Raw genomic sequence first — 20,074 nt, forward strand, 5'->3', positions numbered from 1 at the left:
CGACAGTTTAATGACGTCATTTTGTACACGAGTCGAGGGATGACGCCGACCAATCAGTTCAAAGTGCACGGGCAGCTGCCGCTCTGTGGCATGACAGTAAGTGCTGTGACACACGGAGCTGAACAGCTGTCACCAGTTCGTCTTTGCTTTAAATGAGTTGTGTTAAACAGCTGAACTGTGTCCTTTTTACCATCTGACCCTAACTCAGGCACACACACACTTTCAGGACAGCCCCACTACGCCTGCCCTTCTCTCTTCTCTCATTTCCTTTTCATTCACACTCCCTCCTTCTCTCCCACTCGGTCTATTTTTGGTCCTTGCTGTCCCAGATTTTGCTGCTCTTTAATGTCTTCTCTGTTCTTCTTTCAGATCAGAGAGAGCGAGGATGAGTGGGGTGTGCCTCACGCCTTCACGCTGGTTGGGCAGGGACAGTCGGTGGTAGTGGCAGCAAGGTATGACCGGTGGTTGTCAGCACAGAGAAACCTTGTGCCTTGAACCTACCAAAGTGACTGTGTGCTTTTGAGTAATGGTGCATTAAAGTGCTAACATTTAGGTCCCAGCAATTGTAGCTTTATGGGAAGAATCACTTTATATATACTTCCCTCGGGGCTTTGCTTTTTCGGCTACACTAACAGTTGATTTATATCTCTGCAGACCAAACTTGACGTATTTGTTTATGTGCTTATATGGCATGCTGTTTAGAAGATGCCTCTGTTAAGCAAAACTGAAAAATGCATCTAGCTGCAGGTATATTTCATTTGCTCTCAGTGCTATCACAGTAACTAGTACCCTGCCGGGGTAGCTACATCCTCGTTTTCATTATGCTGCCAGTTAGTGCAGACTCAGCCAACAAAGTGGTAGTGTGCGCCATCTCCTCGGACACCTTTCATCCTTCCTTCCATGTTGCATTAATTCGAACAAAAGTGACTGGGACGCATCATTTATTAGCCCCAACAAGGGCGACCCTCATTCTCTCAGAAATGGAGAGTTTCAAATGGTTTAAGCAAAAGGTCTCCGTCAATAAAGAGTCATTGTCATTAGTGGTGTGGAAATACACCAGTGTTGACAATATATTAAAAGAATGAAATGATCAAGATTGTGTTTGTAACGCAGTTATAATCATATCATGATTTGATCTCAGCGGATAAAATCAAAACTTTATTGATTACAGATTGGAGATTTTTGGACAGTTCTATACAAGTGTGCTACCTCCAAATCGTGTAGAGAAAATCAAATGTCATGACAACCCTCATTTTCATTTAAAATCATTCATTTTGACATTATTTTTTGTGAGCATGCTTCCCGGAGGGTTATAGTACTCCCTACTCTCCCCTTGTTTGCCTTCAAACTAACAATTTCCTGATTTAGCTTGCACCAGTGAGCAGATGGCACAGTGGCTTGCTGTTGTTTAAAGGAAAAGTTGGCAGGACAACCAGACAAACCAAGATCAGACCTGTGCTATTCTTACCAGCGATACTATTTCTAATCACCAGGCCTGCCTGCTGTGGCTTGTGCCCGTTTTTGCTCAGCACTTTATCCACTTGTGTTCTAGTTCCCTGACAGAAATGGAGAAGTGGATGGAGGACATAAAGATGGCGATAGAGATGGCAAAAACCAGCAATGGGCTGTCATCTGAGCTGCTGACCAGCAACCTGACAGACAATAGTAAGTTGCAACACAAACATACAGCCGAGTGTAAAGCGTTGACTTCAGTTGGTTGTGAAGAAGAAACGGCATCTGCTCTGTAACTGTCCATAAAAGCCCAAAAACATAGAGCATCCTCACATCCCAGATACATGTTGATTTGTGAATGATCTGATGCTGTCTGTGTTTTAGCGCCTTTCTCCCCACACCGCCCTGCTCATTCTCTAGCAGTAACAACCTCCTGACTTTCCCAGAATTCCAGGAGGACTCCTCGATGGAGGCAGAGTCCGAGGACGACATGACAGCTTCGCACACCTCGCTGGAGAGGCCCGCCCCTCACCGTGGTAACACCATGGTGCATGTGTGCTGGCACAGGAACACCAGTGTGTCCATGGTGGACTTTAGCATAGCTGTGGAGGTATCAGCCAAACCTAGACTTGCCCCCCCTCCTCCTGCTCCGCTGTTTTCTCTCCGTTTCCGAGTCTGTGCTGAATTCACTTTGATCTCTTGGTTGGAACAGTGTCCTCCTGTGCTGCCCTGCGTCTTATGATTAACCAGGACATACGGTGGCGTTCAAAAGTTACACTGAAAAATGTCTGTCACTCGATAACTCCATAGTTAATGGAGTGAAAGATGGACTACAAGACATTAGATGACTAGGCTTTTTAAGTGGCTGAAAAAAAGGTTTTTTTTTAAACAAGAGATGTGTGTTGTTGGGGTTAAGACTTAAACTTTATGGCTACAATAACCAAATATGTTAAGAAGAAAAGGTTGTGGAAGAAAAAAATACCTCTCCAACTATTAGGAGCTAGGTTGGATCAATTTAGCTTTACATACCTATGGAAAAGGAAATATTTTTGCCGTAACAGACAGAAATTGAGATTGGATAGAATTTCATATCAAAAGCTTCCATTAGCAAATATCACAAGTCTGGGGGAAAGAAAGCCACAGATTAAAAACTGGAAGAAAATATTGTGATCCTAAGTACTGCTCATAACCACATTGAATGAGCTCAAAAGGTGAAAGGTTTTACCACGGCCTTCACAGTCCCGCAACCTAAAAACTAGCTGGTTACAAATAGCGTTGATAAACTGGAATCCTTGGAAAAAGGATTCACGGTAACAGACATTTTGTCCAAACTTTTGTATGCCACTGTACTTTTAGTGATGGAACAGTGCATCAGCACACTTTTTTCTTTCTTTTTTTTTTTCTCTTTAAACTTTAGCCAATGAACTGAAAATATTTTCCAGGAAAATGGCCATTTTGGAATTTTACTTCCAATTTTAATACCTTGCATGTTTCTTAGCTGAAATTATTGTTCAGCTTTAGTCACCGTTTGGTTGAAGCTGTTTGGCATCAGTGTGTTCGGCCTCAGTGAGCTCACTGTTTCAACCTTTTCCCACCCCCTGGCAGACAGTTGCCAGCGTGGTCTCATGATCTAAACTCAGAACTGCTGCTATCCTTTGTGTATCTGTCCTTTTCTCCCCTTCTGGCATTTGAAATCTCTGATCATCTATAGGATAGTGAGAAAGCGGTGTGCTAAAAGTCCTTGTCTCACATTAACAGAGTGGATCATGTTTGCGATGTAGCCTCCCCACAACCCGGCTGTGTCCTGCTCTACTTGTGCTCTTCCTCTGTGGTTGTAACTTTGTCCTCTTCACAGCCTTGCCAGGACACACTGTCGGCCTCCGTGTTAACCCCTGCCACTGCATGCCTGTGTTTCACCTACTCAGTTTCTGTGTTTCTGTCCCTCCCTGTCTGTTTCTCTTTTTCTCTCTTTTCCCCCCATACGTCTGTGCGTTCCTACGTCGTAGAGGAGCCTAGTCCAGTCAGTGACAGTAAGGCCCCCATGATGGGGCCTGCGAGTGGCCAGGGACCAGTGCCTATGTCTGTTATCTGCTGGTACCGTGTTCAGAGTCTCTCCTTTAGTGAATCCTGCAGGAGTCTAGAGGTAAAGGAGCCAGGCAGACAGGAGAGGCCCAGTGTATGTGTTTTTAAGTGTAGACAGAAGGCTTTCAGGCTCATTTACAGTGATTTCAGTCATTTATGTTTTTGTTTTTTTTTTCACTAAAGAATATACACACAATTCTCCACAATGACAAATGAAAAAACAGGTTTTTGGTCTTTGTTAAAAATCTGAAATATTTACACAGGCATTCAGATCCTCTGTCGTGACACAACTCCGCTTTTACACGTCTTAGTTCTCACCGTCATTTTGAAATTATTTTACATCTAGATAATTGTCCATAAAGCTACAAGACAGGATTAGGTCAAAGCACAGATGCGTGAATGTTTGGATGAAACCAAGTCCTGAGTATCTCATTGATACCATCACTACAGTCAACCGTGGTGATGGAATATTCATTCTGTGGGAAGATTTTTCTGCAACAGGGACTGAGAGACTTGTTAGGGTAGAGAAAACGCTGGATGTAGAAGAATACAGAGCGAGTGAAAGCCTTTTCCAGACTGCTATACTGTGAATGTCAACAAGAAAATAACCAGACCCGCGCTACCATGAAAACACAAGTCTGGCTTCTGGAATATGTCAGAGAGATGCACGCAGAGTCTAGGCCGGAAACAGTACAGCACGTCAACATTTCTGCCGTGAAGAGAGGGAGAGACTTCAAATTCTACAACAACTTGGTTCCTCTTTGTCATTGTGGAAACTCGTGTGAAGACTGATAAACGAAAAAAAAAAAGAAAAGTTTTAAGAATCTGAAACAAACGAAATGTGCAACTTGAAAGTGCCTGGAAACTTGATGTCAGCACTGTGCTTGAACTGTACCACAGGATGCACATTCCTGAGAAGAAATGGAAATACAGTCGCAGCGAATAATGTATACTGACATATTGATTTGGTTTTATAGATACACTGCTGAAAACAGATGGTAGGCTCATTGTGACCATTAAAAAAAATAGCATAGTCCAGTTGGACCCAAAACCGCACCAGATCAATTCTAATGATTCCCAACCAGTTGTGCAGTTGCTAGGCAGTGCAAGAAATGATTATGAAGTAGCTCAGCTAAAATTGTAAATGAATCTCCTTTTAATTGTATTGCTATCTCAAAACCAAAAGGGTCAAAAGAGGATTTGTCCTCTAGGTATAGCAGACTGCTGAAGCTTCAGATAAACTCTGTAATCTATTTATTGAACAGAGTCAGAACACTGGATTTTGTCCATCCATTACTTAAACAAGAGTTTGTTTGGAAGACGTTAATCTAAGGTATGATCGGTAGGAACACAAACGGCACACAAATAGCTTCAGTGTCTATGTGGGCACTTGAATGTTTTGTTAGAAGTGAAACAGTCCTTTAATTGACTCTCTCACTTCAAGTTAGCACTTTTAAAACTTAATGAGGAGGTGCGCCTCACTCAGCTGTGCTGCTGTGAGGGCATGTTGAGTAAAGGAGGTTGGGCCTTGTGATTTTAGAGAATTGGGAAGGTACACAGCACAGCAAAAGGAGATTTATTTCTTATGTGAAAGCACAAAATAAGTTAAAAACATCACATTTCTGATGGCAGTTGTATGGTTTCAGAATTAAACTTGTGTCCTTTTTTGGTTTTGCAGAACCAGCTGTCGGGAAACTTGCTGAGGAAGTTCAAGAACAGCAACGGCTGGCAGAAGCTCTGGGTGGTCTTCACCAACTTCAGCCTGTTTTTCTACAAGTCTCACCAGGTGATGAGCAAACACGAGTCCCGGCGTTTGTGCATTGTCCGTCCTCGCACCATTTTCCCTCCCCTGAGCATCGCATCTCAGTGCAGAATATCAAATCTGCGTGTCATGTTAGAGGTGTACACACTTTCCCATGCAGGATTCCATTCATTTCCTGCCACAGAAAATGCTCGGTAGCTATATTTGGACTGCAGATATTTTAAGCTCTACATACCAAAGTTATCATTACAAATAACATTTCTGGTATAGTTACTGATCTTGAAAAAGAGCTAACAATCCATAAATAAGACAAGTTGGGTCCACTTTTATAGTGTAAAAGTTGTGAAGTAGACTCTTGGCATGGACCAACAGTTTATTAAACCACAAATTGAAAATCAATTGACTTGATTTTGAGATTTATTAGGTTTTTTTTAACCTTGATCTCTACATTCAGCACTGATGTAACAATGTTTTGCTCTCCTCCTCCCTAATGAGACAGCGTTTCTTTACTTTTATAGAAAAGGGAAACTCCCTTAGGGATGACAAGTTTGCACTGAGGCGGAAGGATATATGGATAGTGTCAAATTATAAATTCCTTTTCAAATATTCCCTTAGGATGATTATCCGTTGGCCAGCCTTCCGCTGCTGGGTTACTCGGTCACCATCCCCTCAGAGGCTGAAAATATTCACAAGGACTACGTCTTCAAACTACACTTCAAGTCCCACGTCTACTATTTCCGATCAGAGAGTGAATACACTTTTGAGAGGTACAGGAGCCTCATCGTCCAGCCTCACGTTTCCAGACGTTGCCTGCAAATGTTTTTGCATCTCAGATCCGTACAGATTAAAAAGCCTTTTTCTGCCTGCAGGTGGATGGAGGTAATCCGCAGCGCTACGGCCCCATCAAGTCGCCCCCGTCTCCTCAACAGCAAAGAGCCCCACCACCACTGAGTTGGCTTACCTTGTTTTCCACATGCCATCTCCTCCAGGTGGCGTCTGCCCGTCCCGCCCTTCTGACTCCCAGCTTTTCTTTTCTACGCATATCTGGGACATTTGTACATGTGTCCATGCACATTTGGTGCTTTTTTTTTTAATGCTTTAATGGTGACATGTCCGCTGGTTTAGACTGCATCAGAGACTGCATTTTTACTCTCAACTCTGAAACCTCTTTTTAAGGATGTCATTTTATACTGTTTTCTAATGGTCTGAACCACTTCCTATCTTTCTGGTTTGTCATCGGTTGTTTTTACAGCAGGAACGCATTGATATAGATTTTCAGCATTCTTTCTTAGATGGTTAAACTCTCACTCCATTGTCATGAACTTTTTGTCTACATGTTCATTTAACTGAAAACAGCTGCTTTGAAAATGTCCTGTGACTTCAGTGCCAAATTGGTTTGTATCAATGACCTGGACTTTTTAAAAGCTAATTTGTTATAATGGGGAACAGGATCGTCTCCTGTGAACCGTAATATTTTATATCACATAAAGGTAAAACAAGCCACCCTTTAACATTAAAAGCTCTGTTCACACTTGGCCCAGCACAATGTGTTCTTTTTAAGGAGAAGGAAGTATGAAATTATTTTATTACCAGGGGTAGCTGACACCACCACTAACGCCGTCTCAAGTAAAGTAAATCGCCTCTTTGCTGATCTTTGTTCTATGAACACAGTTTTTTTTTTTAACTCTGAATTCCCCCGTTGAGCTGTGTGAGAAAATGTGATATTTGCTCATAATCAGTGTATTATGAAGGAAAGTGTAATAGAAAGCTTTAAAGATTGCGTGTGAAACTAAATCAAAACTTTCAGTTCCAAGCGTCGTTACCCTCACCGAACTAGGCTGCCTCCCCGCAAATGAATCTTTTTATGAGTCTGAATGAATGGAAATATGCATTTGACAGGGTTTTTGCAGTGAAGTATTATGAGATGGAAAACCTCAGTTCTGCTCGGAATTGCAGCGTTTTTTCCAGACAGCAGAGAGCTCTTTGGAAATGAAAGCAATAAAAAGAACTTACACAAACTCAGATTTTTGTGACTTGTGTTGTTGTTGAAGCAGAAGAGGCAGGAGTAAGTTCAGGGTATTTCTGGATATGACCTGCAGATGGCATCACAGATCAAGAAAGGTCTCTCATTCCTGTTTTATCTCTGGTTTTTCTGAGTCTGATTTATTTTATTTTTTTCTTCCCTTTCGTTGTGAAATCTGAGTCAGGTACCTATCCAACAGCATGCAGAAACTGAGTGATAAAACCTTGGTGAAAACCAACGCTGCTTCCTTTTTCTAGATTGACTAAAACATTATTCCCCTCTAGAAGACAGTGAGTTTTTTGGGGGGTAAGGGTGGAAGGAGAGTGATGTTTGTGTGTTTAAAACGGTCTGTATGGCACAACGTCCCCTTTATTAAAGTAACCATCTGCCTAAGAGAGTGAATGGATCTATGTGTGGGAGTAAATGTGTCCATATGGCTAATTACAGATGGTGGTGAAAGTGTATTAAGATCATTTACTTAAGTAGCTTAAATGTACCAAAACAGCAATGCGAAAATTGATCCATTACAAGTAAAAGCCCTGCATGAAGAAGTCTTACTTAGGTAAAAGTAGGCGACTGAGAGAACATTTCAATTAAAGTATTGAGGTTAAAGTAATTGTTTGGGCTTTTTGAAATTCTATATTATTATATATAGTATCATTAGATTATCATTGCTGAAGAATTGGTGTGTAAACTGCGTGCAGCTTTGGTGGGTGGAACTATTTGAAAAATGAACACCGTGAATCCGGGGAGGTAGTCAGGTATTTCCTTTTTTTTTTTTTTTAAATACAGTATGAGGGGAATGCTCCATTGCAGATTTTAAGTGATTTTTGAACTGCTTGTATAGGAAAAAAACATGTCTATTGACATCAAAGTTCAGCTCAATGTGTTAAATGATCACAAACTTGGGGTTGTACACAGAAAGGATTTTTTCTTTTATAAAAATCTGTTTTTTTCTGAACATAATGTCAGTGAGCACGTCTGATTTCTCGACATCAGACAACTTTTTCTGTTGTTTTTCAGTGTACTCTGCTGAGGCTTCAAAATAGATTTTAATCGGATGCCAGAAGGCAGACAGATTGTGACTTTCCACCGTTGTGATTTATGTCGTAATGGGACAGCATTGATTCGGTCATTCATACTGGAGCATGTAGCTGCCTGCAGTCCAAAGTCCAGGCTCAGCAGCAGCTCTCACAGCCAGTAGTGGGCAGGTCTTTAAGCCGGTAAGGGGCGGAGTGCGCTGAATACAGAACAGATTATACACCTCCTGCCTGGCACAGTGCGGCCAATGAAACATTCCTCAAGAAGGTAGTTAATTGTAACAACAATACGTCCTCATGGAGTAAGGCAGAACTAAGGAGTAATGTAGCGCACGCTGATTTAAAAAAAAAAAAAAACGGTGTTATGGGGCGGGCGTGAAGCAGCCAAACCACAACAATATGCCCCAACTTCAAACTCGTGGTACGAGCTAGCGGGGATCGACGCGGATAAACCGATAATGGATTCACTCTAAACGTAGATGACTTAACACGCAGATCGGACGGTTAGTTGATGCATAGGGGTGCGTAATGATGGCCACTCCAGCGCACCCGGAGACTAGGAAATTTACGCGAAGTCTGGGTAAACCTGGAACAGCGGCAGAACTCAGGCAGAGTGTCTCTGAGGTGGTGAGGACGTCAGTTTTGGTCGTAAGTACACACCTTAACCCCCCTTCTCTTCTACTGCCATTGCCATTGTGTCTATTTAAACCGTTACGGAGCAGGAAGCAGCCTGTGATTTTACGCACAGTTTCAGCACGAGAACAGCTGACTTTAGATCAGCTGGGTGGCAACAAATTGTGGGCTGTCAGGCAAAAATGCAACAGAGTGAGTGACCTGACCTGTAAAACGTGCGAGAGGGTCAGAAAGCGTGATTTGGCTCGGATGAATGAGGTTGTCTGTGGCAGAGACACTTATGAGCAAAAACGGGAATGATTTTGTTAAAGGTTTGGTCGGTCGTTTCCCATGTAAAACAATACAGAAAGCATTGACAGCTATCCTTTTTTTATTAGTTTATACAGAACATTTGCAGCAGATTGTGGGCGTTGAAAAGCCTTCACTTTCATTCTCATCCAGCTGTGGGAGCAGGTGGGACCTGAGTTGTTTTTTTTTATGTAGTGAGTAGCCCTAACTTGTAGGAGAGGGACTTTGATTGTTTGAGGTAAGTGTTAGATGGACCATTTTCAACTTTTTCTAAGTGACACATCACAGCACTCTTTGGCATGTAGACAAACATTTTAGCTTCACTTTCAGAGGGATTGTTGCCTTTATTTCTTTGAGAGTCTGCACAGAATCAGTGCATGTTTATAAGTAAATGAGGGCATCACTTTCACAGGGATACACTCAGATGACATAATACCTCCCCACAAAGGAAACCCCAAGGCTTCAGTTTCAAGCCTCAGACATATATTGTGTCCAGTGACAGTGACACAATGCAGAACTCGACTGTCCACTCCGACTGGCAACATCTGGGTGACGAGGACCTGCAGTACACCTCCTCCTCTGTATCAGTTTTCCACATATCTCGCAGAGGAAAAAGGAGTCGACCCTTTTGTTGAGCCCAAGTGTGTTAGGTGTTTGTTGCTCCGTCTGTCTGATTGTTCCAGCTTTCCTGGAAAAGGTTGCTAGGCAACCGAAACGGACACCGTCCAGGTTCTCTGTCAGGGAAATGGAATCCTGAGTCAGGATCCCAGACATCCAACCACACCTTCGTATTATTTATTCATTCTCTCTCTGGTATGCTGCCAGAGAAGCCTGAGGGAGGAGAGCAGAAGTGGATACAAGAATGCATGTTGGGAAATCATCATGCCTCTGGAGGACTGAAGTAACTTGTAAAAATGCTGCAGGCCATTTTATTTTGCCATAGTGTAAGCAGACATGCGGGGTTCTGAGGTTGATGGTGTAGAATGACTAAAGACACACATTTAAAGCCTCTTTACTTATTCAGTGTAAAAAGCCAATGGAAAATAAGTAACTTTAAAGAATTCTGTATAGAATTCTGTAATTAGATGACACCTTAGGCCGAGTGTCTGGATATGTGTGCTGTTGTGGTAATGTATGGCTTTGTCATGGAGTTCAAGTGTTTGCTGAAGCTTCTCAGTGGGACAAAGAATGTGACTTCACATAAGACTGCTGTCCACGCAGCTTGTAATTAATTCCTCCATGAAACATGTAAATACCACAGCAGGAATGGAGGGATCTGTTCCAGGAACATAAAGGAGAGATTGTGGTTGTTGTCGCCTGGTCTGGTTCAGACCATGATTTGTGTTTCTACTTGAAACATTAATGTTGTACATTCAAAAGCCTGAAAAGGCAGTACTCGATTTAGGTTATAACAAACAGCATGCTCTTACATGTCCAGCAGCCACAAAGCGGCTGCGCAGTCAAGTCCCTTCTCCTAACAGTTTGTGGATTTTTGTGACAGCACACACTGGTCAGAGCCTCTTTGTTTATTGTTGAAGTAGAGAGCAGAGAGACTTGTAACAGGCCAGAGCCTCAGCTGAGCCATCCCTCTGTTTCTTCACACTTTAGGCATTCTGAGAGCACTATTAGCTCCACCATGGTTGTCATCAGCTTTGAATTAGTTTTTGCTAGAGAGGCACTTCGGTAACTTTAAATGAAATGATGACAGAATGTGTTGGGTGTGGGGCATGATTTTGTGGGGGAGTTTTCAAGCGTTAATGTCATTAAGGTATTGGCTGTTTGGTATATAACAAATCAATGGCAGTTGGAAATGTTTAGTGTGTACAGTGTTTGAAACAGCTGGCGGGCAGTTATGTAACTACGATCAATAGTCCGAACTGCCTGCCACCTAATGGTGATATACCCTGATGTTCAGTGTTCCTACATTGTGCCTGACCCGCTGTAGCTCTGTACCAGATAGGTGTCATTATGTGGGAGTGATGCCATTTGTCACATGTGGTCTGTACATACAGAACTTGCATGCTCTGCAACCAGAGTAGGCATTCTGGCTCACGTTTACACTCATCTATGTTTTAAGAACATTTAGAAGAATGCAGGTATTTAGTCAGTATCATACACCTTGGGTGGCCGAGTTGTGGGGCATTAAAGATTGCAGACATAGTTATTTATGTTCTAATGGCAGAGGTACTGTGATCTTAAGTAAAAGTAGTACTACAACCAAGTAAAATTCCTTGTTCGAAGAAACAGTTTAGATGTCTCTTAATGGCAGGTTTGGCAGGTGCATAGGTTTCCTCATTTTGTATGATGAATCTTTCTTCATCATATGACAACATGCTTTTTGTATTGTGCTGATTCAGTCAAACATTGCTGGTAATTAATCCCTGCTGTGATGTACAAAAGATGCCAGGTTGCACCTACTGTTGTAAAGAAAAGGACACAAACCAAACCTTTCCCTCCTGCACGAAAAGCATGCAATGCTCTCAGCTTTCATCAACTACCCTGAGCGTATCAGTCACACCTCTTCACGCCTTTGCTCTTTTGTTTTTTCAAGGATGTGTACATTTTTGCCAAAATGCGGGAATCCCAGAAATGCCTCAGGTGGGTGGGTGTTTTTCAAACATTGCAAAAACTCCCAGAAATGATTTCAGTTTGCAGTTGTAATCTTTTGCAGATATGAAGCTATGTTTTGTCATGCAATGTAACTGGATTTGTCAGTTGTGCCATTCATCAAATATGAGCTTGGTAGAGCCACATTCTCAACCTGCTGATTGGTAAGTAGGTGTAAGGATAAAGCTTGATAATCTTTTTTTAATGTATTCTAATTAAGCAGATTTGAAGGAAAGAAAGAAATCATTCTTCTGTATCTTGTGTGCTTGGATCAGAGTAGGTGTTACATACTGCAGCCTGGATGACAGAACGTTTAGAAGATTACAGTGGTGTGTTAGACCTAAGCAGCTTGACCTCTGTGTTTATTACCTGGACTGTCCGCCTGTCACTATAAAGCCTGTGTGTTAGAGGAGAAGGGTGCTTAAGCTGCTGTTGTTGCTTTGATGGTAAATGGTACTCAGCAACAACAAAACCCAGGTTGGGGGTTGAGATGGGAGAGCAGAAAGGTCAATAATACATGAGTATGCTTTTGTAACCAATCCACCCGTTAAGATACTCTTTCCTTTGCAGCGAATGAGGCATGCCCAAAACTAGCATACCTTTTGGAACGAAATTCCACAAAACCCTATCAAACTTTAAGTGTTTATTCAGTTTGTATAAACCAGTAAGTCCTGTGCCGCCACACAGCTTAGAACATCATGATTGATGAAATTATTCTTCTGTATGGTCACTTTGACGACTGGACTTTGTTTTGCTGATTGGGTTGTATCACATGTGCAAGCAGGTGTTCTTGTTTTCAGCAATTACAGAAAATGAGGGTTGGCTAGCAGCCAGTCACGCTTTTTCAGTTTTGGCCATAGTTGATATGCAGTCACTGTATTTTTGGATTTGTGGGCTTTGTGTACAGTTTTGTTATGATAAAAAAAAAAAGGAGGAATGATAGATTTGAGCCAAAAAAAATGATATTGCAAATTAACTACACATTTGAGGTCACATTATGTTTTTTGGCTTTTCCCCTCACCGGCAGTTTGTTATATCGATTTATTTATTCTTTTTCTTTTTAACCAAACCCAAAGTCTACGCCAAAGGGACTTTTTCTCTCCCACAAAAACACTACGCCCAAACATCTCATTTGTAGTCCAGAACTTTTTTTCCTCATTATTTGTGTATATCACAGTCTCACATACTTATGGAATACCTCCCTTATGGCTACTGGCACATCTCAAACCTCAACACAGGAAGGTCAGTTGATATTTTTGACCGATCTCGGCACACTGGATTTTTCGTGGTGGAGCCTAAAAGAGACAGGAGCTTAAAGTGAATGTTTCATGGAGGTCACAAGATGTGCTGTAGCATCTTACAGTTTTATATTCTTGCTATTTTTACACTACAGCATGTAAATCTATTCTAGCAGAACTCCAAAGTCAAACTATGACCCTGTTTTAAAAAGAAAAGAGGGCTATATAATTATTGTGTTAGTTCAAAGTTGCCACCTTAGTGGAACTGCAAGAGTTAGTTGATGAACCAACAAGCTGAAAATTAATAAGTAGCCATTTTGGTGAATAGTTTAGCTGTGTTTTCAAGTAAGGATATATCTTATGACACATGGCTTATGAAACAAAGTCTTAAAGTAATGTGAGGTGTAAAATATACCCATCAACAGTAAAATCAATCAGCTTGATTTTGGGCAGGTGTTTTGACAGTTGTGGTCATGATCCTAACCCAATTTTCCCCTCGTGGCTTTTGCGGTTAGAGTGTGAAGCTTCAGAATTCTTTGACTTATCACATGAATTTGGGGATAATGTAAAGCTCTCAGTGAAAAATTGAAAGGATTTCCTCCATCCAACCCAGAGTTACCCCAGTTAGTCCACATAAATACTACAGTAGCGAAGCCAATTCAAATGATCTGGTGTCCAGACAGACAGATTCTGTTCCAGTCTAAATGAAAAGTGATTAAATTTCAAGAATATGGATCGGGTGTAATTTAACCACAAGTCAAAATAAGTGTTAAATATTTGCTCTGTGCAAGAAATGAATCCAAGATATGAGCCGTGGCCACCTCATGGGATTATTTGACAATTTCTTGGCTCAGTTTCTTACTATGTATTAGTGAAGAAACGTTTAACTGCTTTTCAATATCTGCGTGCTGCGCAACCTGTAATCTGCTTAAATGATGGCTCTTATATCCATTTTTTTAAACAGAACAATCACTGCCACCATAAGCTGATGCACCAAAATGATTCCATTCTGCCAGAGCAGGAAGTGCCCCTGGCTTCCTGTCCTTCATCTTATGGTGGAGGACCAGAGCCCAGTCTTTTCCTCGATCAAGCAAGTTTCCTGTGCCTGTATTTGGGCTGAACATGAGTTTGGGGCAGGGCTCCGTGGTAAACCGCCCACTGTGTCTGTGAGTGTTCTGCCTGATAGAGCAGAGCTGTTTTGGAGCACAGAAGAGGTTAACATAACAGAGAGGGTCTGCTGAGGAGTCTGTCTGGTGCGTGTTTTCCTGTTAGCAAGTGCATGGCAGCTCTCTGGGACCTGTTCAGACCATATTAAAAATAATAAAAAAAGAACTACTCACCCGACAAGACTTTACTTGCCTCTTAAAAGCCTCATATATAAGCAATGATGACAGTATCTGACTAATGCTAATGCCATTTCAGTTTCTTTTTTTGAACATTTGTCCAGTCGAGGCTTGCAGCTGAGCTGAGGTAGATGCCGGCTGGAATGCTCCTTTAGAAGACAGTTTGTTTGAATTTTGCGTTCTCTTATCCACCCAGACGGAGATTAGTTTGGAAGAATAGAGCTGCTGGGTGGTCGCTCTTGTGGAAGCTTTAAACACAAGTTTTGAATAAATACGGCCTTTATACATTTACAGCTGTATCTTAATCAAACTTCCTCTCAGAGACGTGAGAGGCCTGTAGAGACCCACATCCTGCCATGGAGTCATGATTGCAGCACATAATCATCAAGAGTGCTTCACTTCCATCCTCCAGGCCATTAAGGTTGCTATTTTTGAGTCAGCAGGACGCACACCTTAATGCAGCTGGTGAAGTCTCGCTGAGTCACAACTCTTTTGGTCCTATTTTTCCTCTGATTATTATGCGGTTAATCCAGTTTGTCTTGCTGTGTAAACTGATCAAATCTGGCATCATCATCTCAGATCTAATAAGGAACTAGATTTAAATGAATGGAACAATGATGGCAGTTTACATGTCAAACAAACAACTGTTTTGTATCACAGCAGTATGTAAATGCACCTGAAAGCAAGTATTCGTCAAACTCTCACTGCTATTATGCAGTTTCTTAATCTAGTTGTTGATCTTAAAGCAGCTGCATCAACTGTCAGTGTGTTGCCAGCATGCAGGTATTTATTTGAGAGCAGGCTTTATTTCTTGGCAGAGTTTATTGTACTGTCTCATGGTTGGCTGTGTTGTTTAGCCTCTCCTCCATCAGAATATTGCGAGGGAGTGCAGGCATTAGCCTGTAGCTGATCTTAGCAGTCATTTGAATGGCACCATGACAAACAGCTCTTTACATGAACAAGCCCACACAAAAGTACGTGAATGAGGGGACTATATTTGGTGTAGGTGGATACTGAAATGCCTAGCATCACTGATTCATTAGTTTTGTGAGAGATCTGTCTAACTATTTGCCAAGATGTGGAACTAGTCAAACCTAAAGTCCCAAAGGCAAAATAGTTGCTTTGCGCATGTTACCCCACCTACAGATTAGGCTCATCAGATTAAGTCCTGAAAAGCAGTGACTGGAGACTGTGACTTCCGTGTTATTTGATGAGGAAAATGTTTAGAAAAGAGCAGTCTAATGTCTAGCACATTTTGTTTGCTGTGTGTGTGCTTCCCTCCCATCCTTCACTGCATCTTAACACTAACGTATGATTGTAGGAACACAGCTGTTACTGTGACAAAAGAAATTCAGGGCTTGCTGTAGAGCAACATGCCAAATCCTTTAATTATTTCTCAACCAACGTAGTCCATTTTTATAAATCATTGTCTATTGTGTTTGAAGAATATGTTTGCTCTTTAAGAATGGATAGGTTCCTATGAATGAAAATATTGTCCAAACTGAACATCTTGAAGATGAGACATGGATATTTTTAAGAAACATTAATTACTTTCCCTTGCGCTAACAATGTTTTTATTGGTGAACTCTGCAGAGAAAATAAACACTTATAGCACTAGTTTTTGCACTAGTTTGAGGTGGATTTTTGCCTCTTTTGAAAAGGATCTGAATAAGTAAGGTTGTTGGAAACCGCTTTTTTCCAATATGATTGCAAGCAAACATTTAACTCATCTACAGAAAATAAACCCTTGCTGACGTAAAGAAATAATCACAATATGCTCAGTTTGAAAGACTTCCAGAGGTCCTCTTTCTGTTTGTCTATCAAATGTGGCCAAGCTTATTGATTTGTTTTTGTGTCCTCTCCCAAAAAGTTTTCTTTCTGGTTAGTGACCACTACTCTGTTTACTGTTTATCAGAGTTTTCACAATCCAGCGTGTTGAAACAGACTCTGTTGTTTGTCTGGTGCTAAGACCTTTTCTTCATTTAAGTCTGTGAAATCCACGAAAATGAACCCAAACTGTTAAGCTGCAGGCCGAATGACAAAGCAAACTCCCTAAGAAGTTGTGATACTGTTTTCACATTGTCATTTGATACAGTATAATGATACAAACCCACTCATCCAGGATGTGAACTTCAGAGCATAATTACATATCATTGCAAGCAAACCTAATTATCTGTTTCCTTTTGCACCTTCGTTATATCACTCATTCCTCTGTATGAAGGATGCAGCTTTAGTGTAAAGCAAGCAGCCCACTCTCAGACGTTTAATCTGGTCTAAACTTCATATCTGCCATCTGGCCCCTCTGACACTGCCGCATCATGGTTACTAACCCGCCATTCACATTCGCTACGTAGATCGCAACAGGATCAGCTGCTGTCAGATGTGCTGTGTCAGCAGGATGGATTAACATGCTTTTAGCCATTTCCTGGATTATTATTCAGATCTACTGTAAATGAAGAAGATAATACTGATGTGTTTCAGCAGCTCAGGCATCACTTGAGTCAGAGTGTGTGTGTGTGTGTGTGTGTGTGGGGGGGGGGGGTAGATTTTTCTCTTTTGCTGGAAAGGACATTTTCAAATGTTTCTGAGATATTTGTTAGGAACAATTTAACATTCCTGCTCTGCTGCTGCAGAGTGCTGTCAGAGTCAGAAGGTGAAAGTGAAAGTCATCGTTGATGTTGATATCATTCATCTGGGATTCCCCTGAAAATTTCTGGCACAAATTTGAAGTCACCCAAAACCCCAAGCAGAGGTAGGTTAAGGTATTACTAATTTGGTAAATAGAGAAACTCAAAGGCCCTGAAATGTGACGTCACTCCTGAATGCTACATGTTTCCCCCTTTCCCACAGTGCCTGCTGTCAGCTTAATTAAACTGAGCCTAAACTCTCTGCAGTTCTCAGGGTTGGGTCTTATGGCTTTGTGCACTGTGTTGGACCCACCACAACCATGAGGGTAAATTACTTTTTACCAGCCAGACTGCATAGTTGGCATTCCTCACTCTAACAAACTGTAGGCCAGAGAAGGATGGAGGCGGGGCAGGGCGGGGCTAATGGATCGGATCATTTCCTTGCAGAGCATCTCACCTTTTGGCTTTCATATAAACCAAGCATCTAAAAAGACAGATATTGCAGACTGTAAACTATATATTTTATTTCCAAAAAGCAAATGAAAAATAGTTGGTGTACGGGTTTAGGTGAAGCTTTTTTCAATAGCAGGTCACAAGATAAATCTGAGGGGTGTCACAGCTAAAGTGTGGGAACATGCTTCAAGTGGACCCACTTCACTCCACAGTATGAGTCAATGTTCTCTAGCACTGACCATATACAAAGCAAGCACCTACAATACAAAGTTTTGACAAGCGTTTTTTTTTTTTCTTTTTTTTTTTCATTCAAAAAAAGAGGAAAATCCACATGGAACATTGAGCTCCTGTTTTCCCTTTCAAGCCAAAACAGGCTCATTGTTCACCCTCTGCCCACTGTAAACCAGTGAGGTCTGCTTTAAGTGACAAATTATTCCAAAGAATTCCTTCATCCTCTGTTATATCAGCTGACTTTCAGAAAAGTGAAAGGGAAGAAAACTGCACAATTGCATGAAGACAAATAAACCTCCTACACAGGAGGATATCATGTGACCTCAATAATCCGGTATGGTTTTTCTGTCAAAGCCTTGCACATAGTACACAGAGACAGAGCTCTCCTTGGGTTTATGTTTTTGCTCCCAGTTTGTTTTTCATGGACTTTGCATCAGGAGGCAGGTTTGCACTGAGCGTGCACTTTACGTTGCCACAGTGTCTCTTGCTGGGATGGATAAATAAAGTTTGCTGTTGCGGTGTTTACGGAAGAGCAGCTGTGCGGCTGTGCGCCTGAAGTCCTGCATCTAATCACTTCTGTTTGTATCCCTCCACTGCAAACACATGTGACAGTGCACTACTGACATGTAGACAAGCTTTATGCTGTGTGATGTGGCTTAACAACATGCACGACTTCACACGGCTGTGCAGATAAACAGCTCAGGATCCCTGACTTGAGTTAATCATCCGTTAAAGGCTCTACTCAGTCTTTTAAGGCCAACAGCACCATCCCCCACTGACAGAAAAGTGTGTTAAATTATGGCAAAATTCTTCTATGATCTTAACAAAATCCCATTTCAACTTGAATGATGGAGTCTGATGTAAGTAATTTGCAGCTATTATCCACTTTTTTTCTCTACATACACTGTCACAAATAAATCCCCGGAGCCTCTCAAAAATGTCAAATCCGTCTTAGTTGCTATAGCAGCCGAACGCCTCATTGTGTTGTTAACCTGATCCAACAGGGAGACTAAACCTCACAAAATACAAACAACAAAGGAATTATCAACAGCAAATAATGAGATTTTTTTTTTTTTTTACATGAGTCCTACTGTGCGGTGTGTGTTACTGTGTGATGAGAGACTGGAGGGGGGCTGTTACTAATGTTAAAAGTGACCGATCCCAGGCACACTTACAGGCCATGAGATAAAGCATTCAGCAGAATTCACAAAGTCGAGCTATTCCAAAACAAGCATGTACTGTAACATGTGCTTCCTCTCTCAGGAAGGGTGGGTGCCACAAAGTGGTGGTGTTTGAAGCTTTGATCAGGTGGTACCAACAAACTGTATATATAACTTCAGCAGCCTACCATTATGTGTCCCCTATGGCCATTACATCACTGCATACCACTGAGAGGTACCAGAAGTCGTAGATGGTTTACAAATTGATGTCTCTGGTGTTTTTTCCTGATCTATATACTGCTGAAATTTGTATTACAAATTATTGTACTCCATCTGCAAAGAAGTTATTTAACAATGGAGGCCAACTTGAGATCTGTGTGGTATTCACTGCCACTGAAGCAGTGCAGGTGCACGGACATGCGTTCATCTCCTTTTCCATACCGTGTTTCCCTTTATTGTCAGTGGTGTTCACTGAGCCAGGCTCAAGAGGATTTCCACTGATTACAAACAAAGAGCTAACAGCGATTAGCTGATCCTTAAAGGTTCCCAAACTCCCACAGTATTCCCACTCTGTCTCCTGGCGGTATGATGTTTTTTTTCCCCCTTGTTTAGATGTTATTATTGTTCTTTTACAGTTTTAAGGCTGTAAAAATGAATCTGTCTTCTCACTGTCTTTCAGATTGTCCTCACTTTCCTCCCACAATACCCGTTGCATCTGCTTGGTTGTGGCAGGGCTAAAGTTGAAAGTGAGGGATCTGCTGTTTAATCTGTTAAGTCTAACTGTCTTTTATTGTGGGTAATTTGAGTAAATCTTGATTGGGACCATCTGTTGGCCAACAAGTCTGTTTAACCAAAGGTCATAAGAGGATATTAAGTATGAGCTGTTCCAAACAGAAAGCAAGCCACCTGCGTTAATGGTTTATTTTTTAATGAAGATGGGAAACTTAGAGTGCAAACTTTCTGTTAATGAGTAGTGAGAACTTTATTGACAGACATCTTAGCCAGTTTCTTAAGTTGTTGGTTTTTCTTTTTTAGTCCAAATAAAGAGAGTACTTAGAAATATATCAATTTCATTTTATAATCTACCCAATAGCTAAATGGTTGGCTTGCAGAGCACATGCCTTAACAGCAGATA

At 41.5% G+C, this 20,074-nt stretch overlaps 2 protein-coding genes across 3 annotated transcripts in view; both read left to right on the plus strand.

Moving 5' to 3' along the window:
* Positions 1-7,311, plus strand: part of LOC140319390 (FERM, ARHGEF and pleckstrin domain-containing protein 1) — a 48,397-nt gene extending 41,086 nt beyond the window's left edge. For both annotated transcript variants that reach the window (XM_072397000.1, XM_072397001.1), the window contains 7 exons: positions 7-96; positions 370-452; positions 1,553-1,665; positions 1,899-2,062; positions 5,213-5,320; positions 5,912-6,063; positions 6,166-7,311. In XM_072397000.1, the coding sequence (XP_072253101.1) occupies positions 7-96; positions 370-452; positions 1,553-1,665; positions 1,899-2,062; positions 5,213-5,320; positions 5,912-6,063; positions 6,166-6,247 (792 nt within the window). In that variant the 3' untranslated portion in view covers positions 6,248-7,311. The remainder of the gene's footprint in view (positions 1-6; positions 97-369; positions 453-1,552; positions 1,666-1,898; positions 2,063-5,212; positions 5,321-5,911; positions 6,064-6,165) is intronic.
* Positions 7,312-8,566: 1,255 nt separating this feature from the next.
* Positions 8,567-20,074, plus strand: part of LOC140319388 (dedicator of cytokinesis protein 9) — a 71,287-nt gene continuing 59,779 nt past the window's right edge. The window contains exon 1 of the mRNA XM_072396997.1: positions 8,567-9,007. Coding sequence (XP_072253098.1) covers positions 8,888-9,007 — 120 coding nt within the window. The 5' untranslated portion in view covers positions 8,567-8,887. The remainder of the gene's footprint in view (positions 9,008-20,074) is intronic.

The sequence above is a fragment of the Leuresthes tenuis genome, unplaced genomic scaffold (assembly GCF_036924035.1).
Source record: "Leuresthes tenuis unplaced genomic scaffold, fLeuTen1.0.hap1 SCAF_12, whole genome shotgun sequence".
Taxonomy (NCBI): Eukaryota; Metazoa; Chordata; class Actinopteri; order Atheriniformes; family Atherinopsidae; genus Leuresthes; species Leuresthes tenuis.